General features: G+C 42.5%; 1 protein-coding gene across 1 annotated transcript in view; it reads right to left on the reverse strand.

Moving 5' to 3' along the window:
- Positions 1–22,993, reverse strand: part of ATP2C2 (ATPase secretory pathway Ca2+ transporting 2) — a 112,350-nt gene extending 89,357 nt beyond the window's left edge. Inside the window, exon 1 of the mRNA XM_020989260.2 lies at positions 22,573–22,993. Within this exon, the coding sequence (XP_020844919.1) occupies positions 22,573–22,674 (102 nt within the window). The 5' untranslated portion in view covers positions 22,675–22,993. The remainder of the gene's footprint in view (positions 1–22,572) is intronic.
- Positions 22,994–24,190: the final 1,197 nt, after the last annotated feature.

A 24,190-nucleotide genomic window follows, 5' to 3' on the forward strand; every position in this document is an offset into this window, starting at 1 on the left:
CAATTACTTTTTGAGGGTTGTTGTGAGTAAAGCGCTATGCAAATATGAGTGGTAATAGTTATTCTTACCAATATCATACCATCATAGATTTAGAGCTGGAAGGGACCTTTGAAGTCATCTAGCCCAATCACCTCATTTGTACACATGAGAAAACGAAGAACCAGAGACATTTAGTGACTTGCCTGAGGTCACACAGATAATAAGTGAAAAGGCAGGACTTGAACCCCTGTCCTCTGGTTTCAAATAGACCCCAATGGAGATAATAATGCCTATAGTATTTAGCTCACAGGGTTGTTGGACCTTCAAGTTGGGAATCTTTAAATTAGAACTATCCCAAAAAGGAATGAGTTATCCTGGGAGGTTGTGGCTTCTTCCTCATTGAAGGTTTTCCAGCAGAATCTGGATGACTAGTCGTTAGGTGTCATTTTGGGTATTGCTTGGCCTAGGTGACTGCTGAGGTCCCTTCCAACCCTAAAATGTCATGATTCTTTGAGGATGGCTCCAGGGATGGCCCATGAGTCTGTTGTCTGACTACCACCTCGGCTAAGGCCAGAGAACCTCAATACCAGAAGGCTGGCCATCAGGCGATAGCCAGAGTAACTCATAAATACTATAATGAGGTGCAGAAGTCTTGTTACCCGCATCAAGGGAGGTCATCACTTCATCAATGCATTCACCATGCCCAGACGTAAGTGAACACAGAGATAAGTTAATAAATGTATATTAAGCACCTACTATGTTCCAGGAATTCCGCTAAATGCTGGAGATACAGAGAAAGGCAAAATCAGTCCCTGCTCTCAAAGAATTCATGGTCTAATGGAGGAGACAATATGTAAACAACTATTTACAAAGAAGATGAATGCAGGATAAATCAGAAATAATCAATAAAGAGAAAGCACTAGAATGAAGGGGGATTAGGAAAAGCTTTGTAGACAGGCTTTTAGCTGGACTTGAAGGAAACCAGGGAAGTCAGAGGAGATGGAGATGAGGAAGAGCATTCCAGGCAAGGGGAAGAGCTGGTGAAAATGCCCGGTTTGGGGAAGTGGAGTATCTTGTGAGAGAAAGAGGAAGGAGGTCAGTGTCACTAGGTGGAAGAGAATAGGGAAGGTGGGTGGAGTGAGGAGGAAGCAAGACGAGAGAAACCTGGAAATGTAGGAAAGGCAGTGCTTAAAAGGCAAGCAGAGCCTTTAATATTTGATCCTAGAGGCAATAGGAAGCCACCGGAGTCGATTGAACAGGGGAGTGACATGGACAGAAGATCAATTTGACAGCTGAATGGAGGATGGGATGGGGATGGGATGAGCTTGAGGCAGGGAAGCCAACCAGAAGTCTGTTGTAATAGCCTAAGTGTGAGGTGATGAGGGTCTACACTAAGGTCATAACAGTATCATAGGAGTGAAGGAGGCAGATGTTATCGAGATAGAATTGACAGGTTTGGGCAACTGATTGGATATGGGCGGGGTTACTAGAGAATGAGAAATCAGGGTGACCCCTAGGTTGAGGGCTTGAATGACTAGGAGGATGGCAGTGCTCTCGACAGTAATAGGAAAGTTAGGAAGAAGGGAGGATTTTGGGGGACGAAAAATGATGAGTTCAGTTTTGGATGTTAACTTTAAGATGTCTAGAGGACATTCAGTTTGAGATATCCCACAGACAGCTGGAGATTCAAGACTGGATGTCAGGAGAGAGCTTTGGGTTGGATAAGTAGATCCGAGCATCATCAGCATAGCAAGGACAAATGAATCCACCAGAGCGGATGAGTGCAAGCCAAAGAGTGTAGACTGAGGAGAGGGCCCAAGACAGAGCCTTAGGGGACACTCATGGTAAGTGGGAGCCAGAAAAGGCAGCAGTGACATACAGGAGCCCAAGATGCCTGACTGACACACAGGAGCCCGGAGAGCACTGCAGTCAGGACACCTGGGTTCCAGCTATGCTACTTTACCTTGAAATTTCATCATCTATAACTAAAGAAAAAAATTCTGCCAACTATTTGCAATTGGAAAAGGGACTGAATCTGTGGTTTCCTTCATATAAAGAACTCCTGGGTGAGGAAATGTGCCCTATCAATCTAATTAAAGCCTTCTCTACAACTTAAGTCTTTTTTAAAACTTAGTTTTTTTTTCTTTTCACTTAAGTATTAATTTTACTCTATACCCCCCCACACACACTTTGTAAAAGAAAAACAAAACCCTTGTAACAATAATCATAGTCCAGCAAACAAATTTCCACATAGGCCATGTTGAAGAATATCCCTCTGCATATGAGTCCATCACTCTAGCATGGGTGGGTAGCATTCCTTATCAATGGGTCTCTGGAATCACCATGCTAGGGAACTCTTGTTGCCCAGAACATGGAGAAGGTGATTTGCCCGGGACAACACAGCCAAGTATATGTCTTTTGCAAGACTTGAACGCAAGACTTGAGATTGGTGCTTCTTTCATTAAGACACACTTCTCCATCAAACAATAATATTGGCTGACATTTTAAAATGGCATGGACTGGAGAGGGGACGTAAGAGGGCACTGCTATCAATCAAGTCCCACACAATTAACTTGATAAAATTACAGTTTGGCTCTCGGTCAGAAAGAGAGCTACAGTGTGCTCTGGTTCTATGCTGAGGGACATTCTGCTTTGTTGGGCTGACCCAGAAACTGCCAATCTTTCATAGTAACTGGAGGGAGGCAAGGCAGGAAGTGGGCAAGTGCTACATCAAAGATGATGTTTGATTGAGTCATGAGATCTGTCTAGAAGAAGCACGAGGAGAAATAGTTGCACCTCTTTGGGGTCCCCCCATTACACAGCTTTCTCTCCCTTCACCTTCCAGGTGGGAATGGGGGGGAGGGAGAAGAATTCTCTTCCCATCGCCCTCAGCACTGATGGCAGCTTGCAGCCCATGCACATCAGAGAGGGAACACTGAAGAATTTTTACGTGTTACCTCACTTTTCCAGGGCAGAAGAGGTATTTTTTTGAAGGGTGTCTGTTTCTAATTCTGCCAGAGCTCCCTTCTTCTCCCACACTGGTCTCTGACATCTCCTCTTAGCCCAAGTGGGGCCTTCACACTCACAGCTGGGGTGAACCAGTCAATCAATCCTGGCCACAGGCTGATGCTAAAAAATAGAATAAAATTCTCTGGCTGCCCCTATGTCTAAAGTGAAATGTTATTCTCACTCCACCCCCAAACCCAAAATCCCATGATCTCTATCCTCCAAATTTTCTCTTTCCATGCCTCTCAAAAATCAAGGCATTTGACCCATCTTACAATGTGATTTGTTCCAGGACTGCCCCATCTAGATTCCTTCCTAAGGAATGTCCAGAAGGCTAATGACATTAACTTCCCTCTTTCCCTCTCTCTCCCCTAATTCGTTCTTTCACCTGGTAAAACTGAGTCCAAATTCTAGGCTAAATATTCCAATATTGTCCTGATTCCCATTTTCCATTTTTCTCAGACTGGGTAAGGAATTACTTTGGATATTAAAATGCCTAAAAATAGACCTGATAGAAGATGAAAAGTCCAGGGCTTTTGAAATTCAAAATACAAAATGCTAAATCTATCTTACTTTCTGGTCATCTCCACACCATGCTGCCTCCACTCAGGTCATCATTTTCTTCTCTGGACCCCAACTTCCCATCCTACACTCCCTCAATGCCTGCCCACCACTTTCCAACTCCCTTTTATTCAGTGACTCCTTCCATTAGGGTATAAGTTCCTTGAGGCAATCACTGTCTCACTTGCTTGTACTTGTATTCTCAGCACCAACTACTATTACATAGTGTCTGCCTTGGTTAGATTGTGGGAACTCCTTGAGGCAGTGACTACTTTTGCCTTTCTTTGTATCCCTAGCACTTAGCACAGTGCCTGATACATAGCAGGCATTAATAAATGCTTGGTGACATAACTTAGGAAGGAATGCAGTAAGCTCTTAATAAATGCTCTATCTATCATATCTACAACCATTACACAGAACTAGAACTCGAATTTCCTGCATGCTGGACCACTTTTCCACACCCCCCCCTTTTTTTTGCTTCCCAAAGCATTGTTTACCTGGGACAAATAGAGTTTTTGTCAGTATGTCAGAGTTCTGAATGATGAATGGTCCTTTTTATAACTGAGTGCCTCAAACCAGGAAACTGACCTTCAGAGAATACCTTTTCACATTATTTTCAAAACTCAGCGATGGCTCAAGACTTCAATTGAAGCATAGAAATAGAGTGTCATTTGCTGAAAGATTAGTTAGCTAAAGCAAGTAACCATTAGGTCATCTTCCTGGAATATATCCTTGTTGGACTTTTCCGTGCAACTTGAACACAAATATGCTATTGACCACCTAGTATTCCTTATTCACTATGGATTTCAATTACATATTGACCAACCCCAGATGGTATGGTTTAGTGAATAGAATTGATCTGAGAGTCAGAGTTGTGCATTCAAGTCTTAGCCCGGAGACATACTGGCTGTGTGATCCCTACACAATTCTCCAAGACTATAAGTTACAGAGCAAGTTCTGATTTGGATTGGTAGAGGGAATTTCCTTACCTAGAGTTCTCTATATGGATCTAGTACCAAAAAAAAAATTTTAATTAACAAACCCTATAAAAATGAGCAATTCTATGAAGGTTTTCCTTTTTCAAGGTTTCTGCATAGCCTGAATGCCTTTCTTTCCATGACCTAAAAACCATCCCACCTATGGCTTTAGCAACCATGTGCCCTTCTCTCTCCTATCCATCCACACACAGCTGTATCCGCCCTCTTCCAGTGACTGAAACCTGAATGTTTCCTTTGCCCAGGAACCCTCGTCTCTTGTTCCTGACTTTGAAATGCTTCATCCTAGGCCAGAAAAGAAGATGAACATGTAACACGTAAACACCATGTAGTAGAGTGGAAAGAAAACTTTGGGTTCTAGTCTTGGCTCTATCACTGGCAAATCCACTGATTGTAGATAAGTCCCATGCTTCTCTGAGAATTCATTCCCTGATCTGAAAAATCAGAGTGAGTGAAAGTGGGACAGGACGGAATGTGCACTCACACCTAAATTTGAACCTGGATTCAAATTCTTAAGAACAAAGGAGAGCAAGAAGCTCAGAATGAGACACAGAAAAGCAGGGAGGCTTTGTCACAATTTGGTTAAACTGAATATATTTTTTAAACCAAACTGTGTGTAACAAGTTCATATATAATCATCTTTTCTGTTCTTCTTTGTTTATTGCAATGTTCCTGCTTGTCAAATTCATATTAAAAAACAATTTAGTCACAAGTGCAAGGAATTTCACACAGAGAAACTGGGCTTCTTTTAGAAAATGTATCAACAGAAAAAGGAGCTAGCTGAAAGGAGAACTTTGTGGTGATTCTGCTGCTCAGGCCAAGGTTAGAGATGGTTCATTCTGTTCAGGGATAACCCAGCAGATACAGAAGACACTGGAACTGGGCTAAAACCATGCTGGAAAGCATCGGCAGTTCTTGTAAAAAGAGGCAAACGGGGTTGAGATTTAGACTGAAGAATTAACACCATTGTCCTTAACTAGAAAGGAGAAATGTGGGAAGGCAAGGAGGGAGTTAACTACCTGCAAGATACTTTTCAAGGAGGGATCAAGAAAGTTGCTTGCTCGTCTCGGGGAGAGTCACAAGATGTGTGGCTCAAGAAAACCCATGAATGCAGGGTGTTTCCAGGAAACAAACTGAACAGTGCTTTGGGTGTGAATATATAGATAGCTATGCCTTATGCCAAAAAGCTATGTAACCTTTGTACCCAGGAAGAGCACATTTATTTAAAATGCTGAAGATCAAGTCATATTAAAGGGGAGGCAAGCATAGCTAAGCCAGCTGCAAGGCCTACCCCGAGTAACAGAGAAAATGAACTCCTCGGGGCCAGAGGAAACATCTACCCTGATGAATACAGGGAAGGTGTTGTTGCTGTCATTCAGGTCTTTTCGGTTGTGTCCAATTTTTTCTGATCCCGTTTGGGGTTTTCTTGGCAGAGGTATTGGAAAGGTTTGCCATTTTCTTTTCTAGCTCACTTTACAGATGAGGAAACTGAGGTGAAAAGGGTAAAGTGACTTGCCCAGGGCCATACAGCTTGTAAGTGGCTGAGGCCAGATTTGAACCCAGGAAGATGAGTCTTCCTGACTCCAGGCACTCTATCCACTGCGCCACCTAGGATTTAAATTTCTGGACCACACTTTAATATACAGGGAGATGGGCTCTTGATTAGGAATGGGGAGTCCCTAAGCAGGGCTAGGAAAAATGTATTTGCTTGTTATCTTGAAAGTTTACTAAAAAGGGGGGGGGCTTTTGTCTAAAAAGGAAGAGGGAAGGAGAAAATCACCGATGTATACACATAAAGGTAGTTACCACAAAGAAGAGTTACAACATAGCAAGGAGAATAATAACAGAGACACACACAGGTCCATAGGAGACAAAATCCAAGAAAGGAGGTGACAGGAAGACCCTTGATCTCATATATTCACACACCAACGCACAAAGCATGGTTAACAGGCAAAGTGAACTAGAGTCTCTAATGCAAGAGGCAGATCTGCCATCATAGTTGTCAGTGACCTCCACAAAGGGTTCCTCTGATCCCTCATTGTGGTATGGAGGTCACCGGGGCTTTTGAAGACCCTACCAGAGGAATCCAAGCCTGGGAGATTCTACCAGGCTGTGGTCCCAGACTCTGAGAAAGGTCCCTGAAACAGACTAGTTCTGCTTTGCAAGAAACAGCCAAGGTCAGCATGAAGGAGGTCATCATCAGTGGGCTAGCCATTTGGTGACAAAGTACTTGGCCAAGGCAATCCACGGAAAAAAGGTAAATTCAAAAATCACACTCAGTGCTATGTCCCCACCCTGCTTCTGTGGTGACAATGGCAGAAAAGGGGGCAGAGTGTTTTAAGAATCCCACGATTTTTAGATAATCTATAAACATTGATCAAACTCAATTCTCTATATGTGAAAACTCTGTCTGGTAACTAACAAGAAGACATTAAATTCCTTCAATAATATAATAATGATGATGATTTTGGTAGCTAACATTTGTATGGGGCTCTAAAGTTTTTTACAAATATTATCTCACCTGATCCTCATGACAACCCTGGGAGTAGGTTCTATTATAACCATCATTTTATGGATGAGGAAACTGAAGCAAGCAGACCTTAAATGACTGAGCCAGGGTTGCACAGCAAGGAAGTGCCTGAGGCAGGATTTGAACGTAGGTCTTCCTGACTCCAAGTCCTGTGTGTTACCCACTGTGTCACCTAGCTCTGGGGAGACACCACACCCGGTTATATAAAAACAAATAGTTATTTATGTTACAGTTTTGTTATTTAAGGGTAATCTCATGGATCTGGATTCAAATCCTGACTTTGCTACTTTACTTAGTTGCATGAATACAAGTAAGTCATAATTAAACTTCTGTGAATCTCATTTAGAAAATTGGGCCAGTAATTCACATATGACCTACCTTATGGGATTGTGGTGATTGAAGTATTTGACAAATTTAAGAAGACTATGAAAAATCTGAGCTGCTACCAGTAAATGAGGGGCCTGTGGGAGGTTTCCCAGCAAAGGAATGGCATAGTAAATGCAACATCTCCAGCAGAGTGATTTGTACATCTGTATGTGTGCAGCAGGAGGGGAAAACAGCCAGTCAGTCCAGCGAGGAGGCTGGAATCCAGACATGAGGGTGCAAGAACCCCGACCAGGGTGGTGCCAAGGACACTGGCATGGGCAGTACACTTTGACAGAATTAACAAGACTTAATGACAGACTGACCATAGGCATTGAAGGAGAAGAATGAGTCACCTCTGAAGTGTCCTGTCAGATTGGGACAATGGGGCCAGAGACAGAAATAGGGACAATTCCCTTTTCAGAGTGAAAACAAACAGGATTTAACACTTTTCTTTCCTCTACTGCCCAAAGAATATGGCCCAATAAAGGATGCAACAACAGCAGGGAAGGCAGGATAGATTATAAATCCTTATCTTAAAGAGATAATTTTGTTGATTTGCCCATATCCTGGTAAGCAATTTATGCTGTTATACACAAAATACTCCATATGAGGAATAGATTCTTTCCTCCATAGGCTTGCAATGTCATATGCTACAGTTGTAGTGTGGCAAGAACAGGATTTGAAGTCAGAGGACCTGGATTTAAATACCAGCTCTGTTACTTGCTCTCTGCTGATCTTGGGGAAGTCATTTAACTTCTCTTGGCCTCAGTTTCCCCATCTGCAAAAGGAGGGAGCTGGACTAGATGATCTTCTAAGTTCCTTTCTAACTCCAAATCTATGATTCTAGTCTTCATTCTAATCATTGATCTCACACTGATTGATTTGGAAGAGGTCCATTAAACTTGAAATAATTTTATTCTGCACTTTCAGTACATACAATTCACTGTATACAATTTAAAGAGGAATTTTATTCTAGTTCTTCCAATGGGCAATGACATTCTCCTTAGCATGACACAGTGGACAGAGGCCAGAAGACCCCTGGCACATATTAGCTGTAGGACCCTGAGCAAATCACAAAATTTCTAAGTGCTCTAGGCAATTCTTTAAGATTATGCCTTTTAAAGCAGGTGCCAACCTGTCCTGGTGGGGAGCTTCCTTGTCTGAGAGTTCCCCATATCAATAAAATCACTGGACCAGTATCTATCCCTCTTCTCTTTGTGCAACAAAAGAGACAATATGGGGAAGGATTCATTTTTGTCCTGAGGGTCATTGGCTCTCCAATTTAGGAGCTATACACAAATGAAAAAGCAACTTAATTCAGTTGTTTTCCTCAAAATAAGGTAAGCCATTCAATTTTTTTTTAATCGACAAAAGAGAGCCCTCAGAACTTCAACGGGTCCTCATATCAATATGGCTATTCCCAATAGAATAGGCTGTGATTTATCTGCAGCTTATCTTGTCAAAGTCATGTCCTCACTCTACCGTAAGTCTTCCAGAAGAGTCTACCCAATGTTCTAGAACTCTTCTTCTAGGTTATTTGAAATTATGTGGTTATTAATGCAGTACCAGGGCTGCCCATTTCTCATTTTTTGCCCTCTTTGTGAACCGTGTACTTCCTTTTCTGATTGTTTATTTTCTGGATATGTTTTAGACCATTTCTGTGACATATAAGTCATTGCTGGTAATGGCTTCCAGCCTATTTAGGCCCAACATTTATTTCTCCATTGCCTTGTGGGTTGCCCACAAGTTTGCTTCTTTGAAGAATGTGGCATTCCATGAGTTGTAGTCATATTGTATCAACAGAAGAATGTTGTTGCTAAAAAGATGAGTTTTTGTTCCAAGGAAAAAGCAACCTGGGAACACTGACCATCCTGCAGACATGCAGTTCTGCCTAATCTCTTTCTCATATTCAATTTTGGACTCTGCCAGTGAGCAGTCTGTCTACAGAGGCCAAGATATACGTGCTCATAGATCAACTCAATGGACAGTCCATCCAAGAGGAAACAGAACATTTTGTTCAATATTTGCAACAACAATGTCGACAAATATTTTTAAAAATTAAGGGAGAGAAGAGAGAAATAAAAAAGATAATAAAGAAAGAGAAAAGATAAAAGAGAGAAAGGGGAAGTAAAAGGATAGTTAGAAAAAAAGCTAATGAGACAAGAGGGAAAAGACAAAGAAAGACACATAGAGGACAAGAGGGGAAGGATAGAGAGGAAAAGGTGGAGGTTCTGTGGTCTCTGAGATAACTTAAATGGAGGCAAGTTGTTGTATTCACACCCTACCATTCAGTGGGCTGTAGGATTTAATTACTCAGTGTTGACAGCTTGGCACCTGCTCTCATCCTTGAAGGATGTTAGCCAATTTCTGAAAGGAGCTGGGAAACAATTCTAGCTTGAGCAATAGCACCCTCCTCTCTTTCTCACATCCCTGTATCAGAGATGAAATAGAAGTCTCAGCCTTTGCCATATTCAAAAATACCCAAATGGATCTGTGATCTTCTCTACGTAGATGGGTGTTCCTTTCAGGAAGGCAAATAGTTGCTGTTGCCCATGTCCTATCAGGAATTTGTCCTACCCAACATGTTAGTGAACTTTCTCCATTTCTTCTGACACCGAGAGATCACCAGTGCAGCACACAGACTGTGCATCAGTTAGCCCACATACATACCTGTGACCAATCTATCTTCCTCTTCAGTCATGTGTTTCTTTGATACTACCTTTGATACTACCACTTCTGTGGAGGGCTCAATTTGTTACATGTTACAGCCTGCTTACACCTACCACGTGCATCTCCATTGACTTCTGAATGATACTGATCTTCAAAAGTACGGAATTAAAAATCCAGATAGTGTTGCATAGTTTGCAGCCTTATTACAATAAGAGCAAAACATTGATATTTTAAAAGGCCTTTTGTTTTGAAGAAAAGATTAGGATCATTAAAGGGACTTTGAAATTTCTCAAAGGAAATCTTAAATTATATTTGAAAAATAGAACTAAATTAAAAACAATTCTACAAACTACGGAAATATCTTTGACACTCGTGATGTACGGTATTTGTCCTGGCTTGTCTTGGTTATTTTTTTAAATTAACTATATTCATATGAGCATGGCATCACACTGCTTTGTTGGATACCAAAGTAGACTATTGTAAATATCGTTCCTCCAACAATTACCCTCCCAAAGGGTAGACAATCTTTTGGACATAATTTGTCTGGCAAAACCTCCAATGAGAAAGTATTATTGTCCTAGATTACATTATCTTTTAATTTCTTAAGCTTTCCCTCACATTATTTATGATTAATTGATTTCAATTTTGCATCCCCAACACCTAAAGCACTGCCATGCACATAGTAGGTGCTTGATAAATGCTTGCTGAATTCTTATCAGAGCCATAACTAGGAATATCTTTCACCTGGAGCAAAAATGGAGAGGAAAGGGAAGGGAACAAGCATTTATTAAGTGCCTACTATGTGCCAGACACTTCAAGTGCTTTACAAATATTCTCTCATTTGATTCTCTCTCTCTCTCTCTCTCTCTCTCTCTCTCTCTCTCTCTCTCTCTCTCTCTCTCTCTCTCTCTCTCTCTCTCTCTTTTTGGCTAGGCAACTGGGGTTAAGTGACTCACCCAGGGTCACACAGCTAGTACATGTCAAGTATTTCATCTCAGGTCAGATATGAACTCAGGTCCTCCTGACTTCAGGACTGGTTCTCTATCTACCACACCACCTAGCTGCCCCTCGTTTGATTCTCACAACAACCCTGGGAGGTGCTATTATGATCCCCATTTTACCACTGAGGAAACTGAAGTTCAGTGACTTGCCTAGGGTCACACAGCTTGTAAGAGTTTGAGGTCTTCCTGACTCCAGGCCCAGGACTTTATCTCTTTCACTGCCAAGTTTCCTCAACTAAATTTCCCCGCATATTTTTTTGGGGGTAGAAGGAAAACAAAGATCAAAATGATGATGTTAACGCAATATGGATTAAAGAACCTGTTTCAAGAATTTTCCCCACAGATTGAGAACTACCACCCTAATCCACACCCCTGCCCCAGCCCCAGCCCCATTTTTGTAGATGAGGGAAAGGAAGCCCAGAGAGAAGATCAACTGTACATATGCCTCATCCTGTTATTAAACCACAAACTCCCTGAGGGCAGGGACGATGTCTTATCTAAACATTCTCTACTCTAATCCACCTCCAGAGTTTTGAAGATTGCTCTTCTAACCAGGGGCTCTCCCTCCCCCCTCAAGCTTCTCAAGTCCTGGCTACACACCCGTAGGTCCCGCAAGAGATCCTTGGATGGCATCAGCTAAGGAACCTTCACCATCCTCGGTGACTTCCCTGGATGCTCCCTAGGTTATCAATGTCTTTCCTAAAATAGGGTTCCTGAGAACTGAATATAGTATTCCAGGTATAGACTGACCAGATGGATGTCAGAACTGTAGGTGCCTTTGGAATACACATCAGAGCTAGAGTATATCTAGGGTACTCCCACCATCATCGTCATCATCATTATCATCATATATAGCATTTCTATACCCTAAAGAGCTTTGTAAAGTACTTTACAAATGGAGGTAATTACTTATTATTATTCCCATTTCATAGATGAGGAAACTAAGGTAGAGAGGTTAAGCAACGTGTGCAGGGTCACATAGCTATCGTGTCAAGCAGAATTTGAATTCAGATTTTCCTGATTCCAAGTCTAAGGCTCTATCCACAGCATCACTCAGCTGCTTAACACTTTCATTTACAGAGGGAAAAACTGAGGTCTGGTGAAGGGAAAGGACTTGCCTATGTTATTCTACCATGTCTTACCTCTCCTACTGGACTAGAAGCTGCAGGAGAATAGAACTGGGTCTGATCAGTAACCCCCACAGGCTGTAATGCCAGCCTTATAACTCAATTCAACTTCATGCACATTTATTAGGTGACTACTGTGATAAAAGCACTGTCCTCAGTGCTGTGGGAGATAGAAAATATGGGTAAGATATGGTCCTTTCTTTTAGGGAGCTCATGGCCTGCTTGGAGGTGGGGTGTGTGTGGAAGATATACAGATAAGTACAGTACAAAATAAAACAGGGTAAGTGTACTGGAGAGAACGAAAGCAAAATTGCTGGGACAAACCAAGGAAGGCTTCCTGGAAGGGGTGGCATTTTAAAGGTTGGTTGGAATTCAACAACAATTTAATTCTGTCTTCCTGGCTTTCTTTCCCTTTTCCACTCCTTTCCATCTCTTCTCTGGTCTTTAATTAGTAGAAAATAGAAAAGAAGCCTATTTTTACATTACTTGTTGAATAAATTGGGTAAAGTGCCAGACCTGAAGTCAGGAAGACTCACCTTCATGAATTCAAATCTGGCCTCAGACATTTACTAGCTGTGTGACCTTGGGCAAGTCATTTAACCCTGTTTGCCTCAGTTTCCTCATCTGTAAAAATGAGCTGGAGAAGGGAATGCCAAACTACTCCAGTATCTCTGCCAAGAAAACTCCAAAGGAAGAGTCAGATATGACTGAAAAGCAATTGAATAAATGGATATATTTGGTTTAAAAAAAGATCACAAAAAGAAAACTTCTAATCAATTTGTGTGGGAATGGAGAGGGAAAACAGGACATTCCAGGTATAAGTAACAGTGTGAGCAAAAGCAGAGAGGTTAAAAAAAATTTTCCATATAGGAGACACACAAGGGATCGATCATAAAGTGTAGAGAGGGAAAGTAGTGTGAGATAAGACAGTATCAGACTGTGGAGAGCCTTGAGTACCAAGCAGTTTTGAACTTGACTCTAGCATCTGAAGAAGGGTTCTGAGGAAAGAACTGAGTTGATTGGAGGGAGAAGAAAACAGAATGACCTGTTAGGAAACTATACAACTGTGTAAGAAGGAAATAATGAAGGCTTGCCCTAGGAATGAAAAGGACTACTCAGATACAGTCATTGAAATCAATGTTGAATGGAAAAATGAGCATAATGAAGGGTTAATATGTGGTAAAGAGTCCTATAGGAAGGAATCCAAGAGAAAGGGAGATTAGTGAAGTCCAAAAGGACCAAGAATGGTTTCATGGGGGGGAGGTGGAATTTCAGCTGGACTTTGAAGGATAGGTAGGATCTGGAAAGATGATGGGGAAAGAAGAATTTAGGTGACAATTTGATGGAAAATTTCCTCTGTGATTTTTGTGATATATAGATACGTACACATATATACATATGTGACCATGTGGAATATATACATATATTACAAAAATCACAGAGGAAACCATTTCACATACATACACACCTATGTATGTATGTATGTATGTATGTATGTAACCAACTTCTGCGTGAGCTTAGAGATTTTTTCATGCTAGGTAAACCAGACTCCTAATTGCCAAAGACAGCTAAGTATAATGCTTTCAACCTGCAGAAAGCACTTACTGAGTTGGTTCCAGAGATAGTCTAGGAAAATGTGTGGGAAGAGAGATGCTGCAGACACATAGGGGAAACTGGCTCCTCCATGTGTCACTGATTTCCAACTTGCTTTGCTAGAGACTTCAGAGAGAGGGCTTCCCTTTGAGTGAGATTCAGCCTTCTTTCCTTGGTTGAGCTGAGATCTTATCTTGCTCCCAGATGAAAAGCTTATTTACTTTTGTATATTTTGTCTATTCTAACTTCTCTGACTTATGTTTGCTGTTTTGCTTGAGTAAGTGGGTTTACTCACTATTAGACTTTTGTGATGGTGTTCATGTAATTAAACTAAGGACTACCTCCTCCTTAAGAGTGATCAGGGAAGGGGTTGTGTTCTGAACTTATTTATTACTCCCTAGACTACCAATATTGGAGAAGGGTAATACCATCCCCTTTTCTGGAGGAAACAAAGTCCAGCCTTGGTGCCCTCCTGGGGATTACCTTCCCTCTACTCTTCCCAGCTAACATGCTGCCAGTGCAGACATTGCCCTTGATATTCCTACTCCTTCAAAGAGGCCAGCCAAGACCTCAGATCATATCTATTGATGCTACCTGTGAAATATAAATAGAGAGACAGACAGACAGATAGTCAGGGGGAACCTTGTAGAGAAAACCTTGCCTCATATTTTACTGAAACAATGAAGTCATTTGCTGAGAGTTCCCCCTTCTCTCCTTCTCCTCATCCCACAGCACCCAGATTTCTTCTCTACTATCGCCTCCTTCACCCTAGTCTTATATAACAAGATGGCCCTTCTTCTTGCCAAGGCACACTACTCTATATGCCCATGTGATCCCATTCTATCCTGTCTTCTCTAGCAGATTGCCCTTTCCATCATACCTACTCTCTCACTTACCTTCAGCTTCTCACTGTCTACTGGCTGCTACCCTACTGTCTACAAATCTGCCCATGTCTCCCTCCTCCTCAAAGACCCTTCACTTGACTAATCTTTCCCTCCTAGTTATCATCGTGTATAGTTCCCTTTTGTGGTGAAACTCCTAGAGAAGACTGTCTATGATCCTTTACTTCCTTTCACTCCTTTGTAACTAAATACAGTCTGGCTGTTGATGCCATCATTCAACTGAAACTGTGCTTTCCAAAACCGATCTCTTATTTGCCAAATCTAACGACAATCTTCACCCTTCTTGACCTTCCTGTGGCATTTGACACTGTCAATCAGCTTCTAGTATGCTGTCTCCAATCCTGTCTCCACACAGCTGCCAAAATAATCTTCCTAAGACACATATGACTCAAATTTTCCTGCTCAAATGTCTCTGGGATAAAATGCAGACTCCTTAGGCTCACACATTTACATCCCCCTACAATCCAATGCCAATCTACTTTTGTTATTGTTTTGGTTTAGTCATTTTTCAGTCATGTCTGACTCTTCATGACCCATTTGCAAAGATATTGGAGGGGTTTGTCATTTTCCTTCTCTAGCTCGTTTTACAGATCAGGAAACTGAGGCAAACAGGGTTAAGTGACTTGCCTAGGGTCACCCAGCTATTAAGTGTCTGAGGCCAGATTTGAACTCAGGAAGATGAATCTTCCTGACACCAGGCCCAACACTTTATCCACTGTGCCACCTAGCTGTCCTCAGCCTACTTTGCTAATCTAAATTCACTTTATTTCTCATCACAAACTCTGCATTCCAACAAGAATGGATTATTAGCTGTTGCCCAGATTTAAGAATCACTATCCTGCCATCATGCATTCTCACAAGGTGTCCCCAAATCTGGAATGCATACTTTCCTCATCTCTGCTTTTCTGAATCTTCATTTTCCTTCAAGGCTAAAGTATCATCTTCTCTGTAAAACCTTCCTTACTACCTCCCCCCAACCACCCTGCCCCAGTTAAAGTGGCCTTTCTCTCTCCATGTTTTCCTAACTCACTTCTCCTGAATCTCTCCTTAGCCCCTATCTGTTTTGTATTCTATTGATCTGTGTACATGTTGCGTCTGTACCCACCTGTTTCCTTCCCAATAGAATGTAAGATCCTTGAGGTCAGGAACTGTGCCATTTTAATATTTACATCTTCAGTGCTTATCAGTGCCTTGCACAAAGTAGGGCATATAACGAGTGCTTGGTGAAAGATTATTCTTTGCCCCTGAATATTTGTATATTTTGTTGTGGTTTACCTCTTCATCTGCTTATAAATGTTTCTTTTTCAAAATCATCTAATTTTTCTGTATTGCCTACTACCCAATATACTCTCTACTCCTCCTTCTCCCAGAGAGCCATCCCTTTCAACAAAAAATATAGAGGAAGAAACCTTTTCAATCAAACTAGCCAATTCATTAACCAAATCTAACATGTACAATTTTCCACATCTAGAGTCCCCTGATTCTGCACAGAAGGAAGAGAGGAATAATATTCTATTTCATCTTTGGGGCCATCTGGACATCATAATTTCACATATATACTCACATCTTGTCCCCCCAGCTGCATTTTAAGTTCCTGGAAGGAAAGGACCATGAATACCACATTTATGTGCCCCATTTGGTCCTGACCACAATACAGATGATCAATTATTGGATACTGATTTAAATCTGCAAATCATTTCTGAGTTCCTAAGGGAAAGGCATTATAGTTACTTATTATAGCCATCTAACAATTACCCAGAATTAGGGAAAACTTCAAATAATTTTCCAGAATCATAGGTAATAAAAAAAATCTTCATATTTGGGCTCCAATTCACTGAATACAAATTTCCTTTTACAAGTCAAGTCAACAAGCATTTATTAAGCACTCTCTGTATGCCAGGCACTGGGCTGCCATTTGTACTGACAGTTCAAAGAAGACATCAAAACCAGCCAAAGACATGGTCAAAAAGAAAGACCTCCAGAGAGAAGGACTCTGTTCTGGAGGACACTGTACCTTTTCTCCCAGGACTCTTCCAGAGTGAAGGGGCTAGGGAGAACTTCTCTTTTCTCCACCCCATTCCCCGCCTTGGTATCTTGAAGCAGAGCAACCAATCCAGTAGGAGACTCCATGGCTGAAAGACAGCAGGCCCAAAGAGGCTCAAGCTTGAGTCTAGCTGAGCTGGCCTAAGAAAGGAGAATGGGCCTGGTGCCTGGGGGAGGGGCCTTGCTGCAAAATGCTATGGCGGGGGTACGGGAATTAATAATAAGTGGAGGGATAATTATCACCAAGAGACAAAAGAAATGCTTTTGTCTGGAATTTGAGTCTAGCTTTAGGAGACAATAGAATGCAGTAATGGAAATTTTGCACCCCGGTTCTACTATTCCCTAGCGATGTGATTTCAGTAGGTTATTTCCCCTTCTCTTTTTCAGTTTTCACTTGGACTTTGAAGATCTCTAGGCTTCCTTTCAGCTTTAAAGTTATATTTTGGCAGAACAACAGCTGCTCACATTCAGGTGCACAGGCTGTCCTAATTAACCCCTTCTTTTGACTCACTGCTACTACTTTGTCAATCTTACTGGTTAAGAATTTCCCACTTCTTGGAGCAGTTAGGTGGTGAAGTGGATACAGCACTGGCTCTGAAGTCAGTAGGATCTGAGTTCAAATCTGATCTCAGAACAAACACTTGACACTTAATAGCTGTGTGACTCTGGGCAAGTCACTTAACCCCAACTGCCAAACAAACAAACAAGCAAACAAACAAGTAAATAAATAAATAAGCAAATGAATGAATGAATGAATGAATGAATGAATGAATGAATGAATGAATTCCTACTTCTCCAGTTCTGGAAAACTCTGACATCTAGAAAGGTGAAAGAGCTGCTGGCCTTTGGAGTGAGAAGGTCTGGGTTCAAATCCCGGCTTTGCTATTTATAATCTGTGCAATATTGGGCAGGCAAGTGATTAATTTCTCAAAGCCTCAGTTTTCTCATCTGTAAAATGAAAGGTTTATACTCTATGATCTCTTAAATCCTTTCTAGCTCTAAATCCATGATTCCCTGGTCACTTAATCTCTCTGGGCCTCACTTTTTTTCATCTTTAAATAAAAGATTTGAACAATGATAATCTCTAAAGTCCTTGCCAACTCTAAATCCTATGACCCTAAGTTGGTTTACCTTTCTGGGCCTCAGTTTCTTCCTCTGTAAAATGGGGATGATAATACCTATGCAATCTACCACAAAGACTTGTTGTGAGAAAAATGTATGATAAACCTTAAAGCACTTAGCAAACATGAGATATTACTACAATTTAATTAGATCTTTGCAAGCTGGCTTGGGAACCTAGTTACCTGGTAATAGCAATCAATAGCAAATGATTTCAAATTCCAAACAAGGATGACCTTACAAATGACCCTTTGGAACACAACTTGTTCATAACCTTGGAACTGCCTGATAACTCTTTCTTCCAAGGAGTTCTCAGTCCATAGTCTGATTCAAACCATTACTAAGTGTCCACTATGTACAAAGTCTTGTGCCAAGAGCCATGTAGTCTACATACCTGGTATAGTATAAATGTGTTGGACTTGGAACCAGAGGACCTGAGTTCAAATCCTGGCTCTGTTCCTTACTAGCTCTGTGTCCTTGGGTAAATCCCTTAGTTTCCTCATCTGTAAAATGAAGCAGTTGGATTTGATGGCCTCTCAGGTCCCATCCAGCTCTCTGATCTCATGATAGACAAACAGGTGTGGTAGCTATTAGGTTCATTTCACAGAAGGGAAAGCTGAGGTACAGGGGGGAAGCCTGAGTAACCTTCTCAGGACACACCCTGAATCATCAGAGAAGGTGGAATTTCTGGCTCATTATTCCAGTCATGAGCAGTTGTCAAGGTACTACTACCGAATGGTCCAATTTTTGGTCCTTTCTTTCTCCAAATTTGGTCCATTTCTTCCATGAAGTAGCAAGAGTGGGTTTCTCTGACAGGCCTGTCTGTGTTAACAAAGGGGGTGAGGTAAGCAAGTCAACTTCATCTTCTCATCATTATAACTGTCACCAAAGAGAAACCTCCTTCTCCTCTTGCAGTTTACCATTATGTGACCACCTCTACTCCAATCCTTCTCCCAAACTAAGTACTCTGGGAGCTAAGAGGTCAAAATAGCGGTTGTACAGGCCTTAAGAACACAGAACGTCAGAATGGAAACTCAACACATTATGCCGGGGACTCAAAAACAAACAAACCAAAAAAATGAACCTTCTTAAAGGAACTTCTAGACGTAGAACCTAGAAGGGCGGTATTGGAAGGATCTTAAAAGATCCTCATTTTAGGGATGAAGAAACAAGTTCAGAGGAATGAAGTTACTTGCCCCAGGTTACATAGCAAAGTCAGGGTTAGAACCCAGGTCTCCTGACTCATAGATCAAAACTTTTCCCGCTATACTGTTGTTCCTGTTCAGACCAGTCTGACTCTTTATGACCCTGTTTAGAGTTTTCCTGGCAAAAACACTGGAGTGATTTGCCATTTCCTTCTCCAGCTCCTTTTACAGATGAGGAAACACAGGCAAACAGGGTTAAGTGACTTGCCCAGGGTCATAACAGGTACTAAGTGTCTGAGGCTGGATTTGAACTCAGATCTTCTTGACTCCAGGCCTGGAACTCTATCCACTGTGCCACCTCCTGCTACATAGTACAGTGGCCTAAAAAGACAAATCATTGTAGCTCTTTGAGTTTTACCAGTGAACGTAGTATCCTGTTTGTGCCATCTTTCTTCCCTTCCACCTAACTTTTGAGGTAAAACAACTTTTAACATGTCTTTCTTTGTACACATACACACACACAAGGCTATGTCATGTTTTCTTTATGCCTGTCTCATCATTTTAGCAAGGCAGTTGGAGGTAGAATGCCTTGATTCTAGGATTTTGCCATTGGCTGGTCATATCTCTTTCTTCCATATACTAAAAAACACCTCTTTGACCAATCAAATATATGTATAACAGTTTTTCAAAGACTTTCACATACACAAGCTCATCCGATTTTCAGAACAGAGAGAGACAAGGCAGGAATTGTTATCCCCATTTCACAAATGAGACAACAGAGGCTCATAGAAATCTGAATGATTTGGACAAGCTTATAAGACTAGACATAAGATGCAAACCCAAGTCCCCAGAATACGAATCCCATCATTCCATTCTGTGCATCAAAAATCAGGACAGCTGGGTCCTTATCCTCCTTCTGCCACTAACTGGATATGTGACCTCTGGGCCTTATTCATCTGTAAAATAAGGACTAGATGATCTCTTACATCCCTTCCAGCTCTAAAAGTCTATGACTTTATGAATCTCACCATATGATACCTTATCAAAACAAGTTAGAAACAGTCTTTTTTTTGCATAACTCATTTTATAAAATTAGAAGGTAAATTAAAACAATGTGTCTTCACACTGAGATCCATGTTAATATTCAGTGTCCCCTTCATTACTCGGTTGAATGTAGACTCTCTGGAAGCCAGAACAATCTCACTTTTGTGCTTGTATCCTCAGCACCTCAGACCAGTACTCCGCACATAGGATTTAATCAATCTTGTTGACAGATGGATGCTTGTTCATTACTACCCATTTGTGGCATACTAAATATTTTAGTTATGTTCAAATGTTAAGCAATTGTCAAAACAAGGCAAAAGCATTTTGAACAATCTTTGGGGAAGATTACACTAAATATATAAAAATGTTATAAGTTATATAAATTATACATTATGTAAATATATACAATATTACCATATTTTCCAAGTTTTCTCTCTACCTCTCAAATAAGAGATCCTTAATTTGTTCTTTCAGGGAAAAAATGTAATTGTCAAGTTGCATTTCTTCCCCCATCACAAATAATCTTAGAGTTGGAAGGCATTTAGTAGCAAATGAGCTACTATTTTGTAAAGTATTTAGCACAGTGACCTAAGTTCAAATTTGACCTCAGACACCCACTAGCTTTGGGACCCTGGGTAAACACTTTAATCCTCTTTGCCTCAGTTTCTTCATCAGTAAAAGTAGATAGAGAAGGAAATGACAACCAGTTCCAGTATCTTTGCCAAGAAAACCCCAAATGGGGTCACGGAAAGTCGGACATGGCTGAAAATGACTGGACAACAACGATAACTGGCACATAGTAGGCACTTAATAAAGACTTATTCCCTTCCTTTACCCTTTCCCACTTCAGTGGTCATGGAGTGCAACCCCCCACCTTAGTACAGGTGTCCCCTCTACAGCATTCCTAGCAGTAGTTAGTTGAAACTAAGCCCTCTTTCACAGGATCGAGGTAAGTCGAGAAATATAATTTTTAAACAGTTAACACATACCAGGACTGTGCTAAACTCTGGGTATGTAAAGAAAAACAAAACAAACAAACAATCCCTGATCTCAAAGAACTCACGATCTGATAGGGGAGATAACATGCAAACAACTACGTATAAATGAGGTAAATTGGAGACAGGAAAAACTGGGGATAATCATTCAAAGAAGAATTCAGGAGGATCAGTTACTGCTTTCTGCAGGTCAAATTTCAGCCGGGACTTGAAGGATGCCGGAGAACTAGGTGAACCCCTCTTACTGATTTTGGCTGTAGATACTTTCGCGTAACGGTAACATTAACAACCAGAACCTAAACATTATCTCTTTTTGTTAATGTTTGTCTAAACTAGTATTTCCCAAAGTAGGCAGAGTTCATTTAAATCAAGAAATTGTTCATCTCATGCTTCTTTCATCTACTGGACTGTGGAGCCCATGACAGGGGAGTTTTATTTACACTGCGCTTTGCTCAGTGTCTGCATAGTTCCCTAATACTTACTAGGGACTGACTAAATGTTGTTTCATTGATGTGAGTAACATTTCATGTTGCATTACGGTTTTTGTGTACTTGTCTTATGTGCACTAGGAACCCGTAACCTTCGTAAGGGCCGAGATGGCTTTCGAATTTCTTAGCCCAGTGCCTGGTGCATAAAAAGTGCCTAATAAATTCCCTAAAAATAATAGAGATTTAATCACTTCTTACCTCGAAGGGCTGCTGTCCAGAAAGTACTTGGCAAAACTGAAAGAGGTATCAGAAAGGGGAGTACTTTTGATTCACCCGCTTCACCACATCTAACCGTGAAGGCATGGACAAAGAATCATCCAGAGAAAGCCCTGAGCTGGGTTACAGTCTGAACAGGTGGAGGGAGTGCAGCCAGAGATGAGAGTAGGCATGCGTTGAAGTATTTTATGAATAAACGTTTCCTTTGAAGTCTCCATTGCCTATTTTATGTTGCATTCTGGTTTGTTTATTTCAAAATCCTTAGGGAGAGCCGGATAACCTGGTGAAATCCCGAGGCGTTGATTAGCAGCCTCACCTTCTGTTTGGTTTGGGGTTTCCCAGGGTTCCCGGGTCGCAGGCCCTGAGCGGGTCATGCAGGCAGCTCCCTCGGTGCCCATGCCTGTGCCCGGGAAAGCGAGCGATCTCCTGCCCGGTCGCATCCCCGCCTAGGGCCGGCTAGGCGCCGGAGAGCCTGCACGCACCTCCACTGTCCAGGTTCGCTCACCTGCAGTTGGACAGCCCTGCCCGTCCCAGGGACGTCAGACACCTACGGGCCACACACCCACACAGCCTCTCAAAAAGACCTTAGCTCGTGTACGGGCACTGCCCGGCTCGCAGCCTCCTTTTCCGCCGTGGTCCCCTTTAGGAGACACGGAGGAGGGCATCAGCCGGGCCGCCGGAGGTCTGGGCTGAGCCGCGCTGCGGCAGGGAGTGCAGGACCCCGCCACCTCGCCGCTGGTCCCTCGGGGGTCCCCATCCCTTCTCCCCGCCCGCCGAGAAGCCTCCACTCACCACCAGCCCCTCCAGCTCCGCATCCTCCACGGGCTCGTACTGGCGCGTCAAGCTCAGCAGGGAAAGTTTCTGCAGGAGTTTGGAGAAGCGTCTCTCCACCATCTCGATCCCGGGCGGGGGGCGCCGCTCCTCGAGCCGGCTCCCTCCTCGGCTGCTGGAGGCAGAGCGCGGCAGCCCCGCCGGCTCCCTCGCTCGCTCGGGCCAGGCTAGGCTGCAGCTGGAATTGCCTCTTTAGCGTTCTGGGGGCAGGGCTCGCACGCCCGAGCGAGTCTAATAGGCTGAGCCTAGGTTACCTGGTGCCCGTCTGCCGGCAGGTGATGCCCCGCCCCTTGGGGTGGGGGAGGAGCGAGCGAGCCTCATCTCCTTCCCAGGGCGGCGGCGTGCGTCTTTCCTTGGGCCAGTGGGGCAGTCCCCAACAGCTGCGTAGTGGGACGCGCTTGGATGGCAGACCCCTCTGCAGGAGAGGAGGGGGCGGGGAAGCCCGGGTGCGCAACCCAGCGCTGGTGTGCAGACACCGCCTTCTTCCTCCCCGCTCCCCCTGGGGCACGCCCTGAGGATTTCCTGAGGGCAATCCCTGGTGGGAAGGGGGAAAGTGCTGGAGGAAAGGGGACCTGCAGCCCTCGGGGCCTAGCTCAGGCGGGTGGGGAGGGAAATTAGAAGCTCCTGCCCTCTCTCCTTCATGATAGCTCCCATTTCTAGAGAGTTTTGGGATCTGTAACTCAAAGGATGTGGAACTGGAAGGGACCTTAGCGATTACCCCTTCATTCATTTTTGCTCTTGTTCGGTCATGTCCCATTCCTCGTGACCACATCTGGGGTTTTCTTGGCAAAGATATTTGAGTGGTTTGCCATTTCCTGCTCCAGCTCATTTGACAGATATCTTATTTTCTATTAGACTATGAGCTCTCTGAGGACAGGGACTGTCTTTTGCTTTTGTCCTTTACACTTAGTACAATGCCTCGAGACATGTAGGAAGCCCTTAACAAAAGTTTAGTAAGCCCTTAACAAAAGCTTAGGGCTGCTAGGTGGTGAAGTGGATAGGGGGCCAGTTCCATAGTTAAGAAGACTTGTTTTTCCCCCTGAGTTCAAATCTGGCCTCAGACACTTACTAGCTGTGCGACCCTGGGCAAGTCACTTAACTCTGTTTGCCTCAGTTTCCTCACTGTAAAATGAGCTGGAGAAGGAAATGGCAAACCACTCCAATGTCTTTGCCTAGAAAACCCCAAATGGGAAAAGTCAGACTCAGCAACTGAACAACAACAAAATAAATGCATATATGGAATGTGGTGTAGAGGAAAGAATGCAGAAATTTGAATCAGGAGAAACCTGAAGGGCAATATCCTCGATGACTAGCTGTATGACCCTGAGAAAGCCTCAGTTCTATACCTCTCTGGACCTTAGTCCCCATCCCATAAAGTGGTTCTGAGTATCAAACATGGAAAGAGTTTTGTCAACCTTAGTATCCATCCAAACATTTTCCTAGTATTCCTAACCTGGAGCCTGAGAACTTCAAAAAAATTGTTTTATAACCGTATTTCAACATAATTGGTTTCCTTTGTAAGCCTATGTATTTTATTTTATGCATTTAAAAGAAGGACTCTGAGAAGGGGTCCTTAGAC

This window comes from Phascolarctos cinereus, unplaced genomic scaffold, assembly GCF_003287225.1.
Source record: "Phascolarctos cinereus isolate Bilbo 61053 unplaced genomic scaffold, phaCin_HiC Scaffold_2;HRSCAF=192, whole genome shotgun sequence".
Classification (NCBI taxonomy): Eukaryota; Metazoa; Chordata; class Mammalia; order Diprotodontia; family Phascolarctidae; genus Phascolarctos; species Phascolarctos cinereus.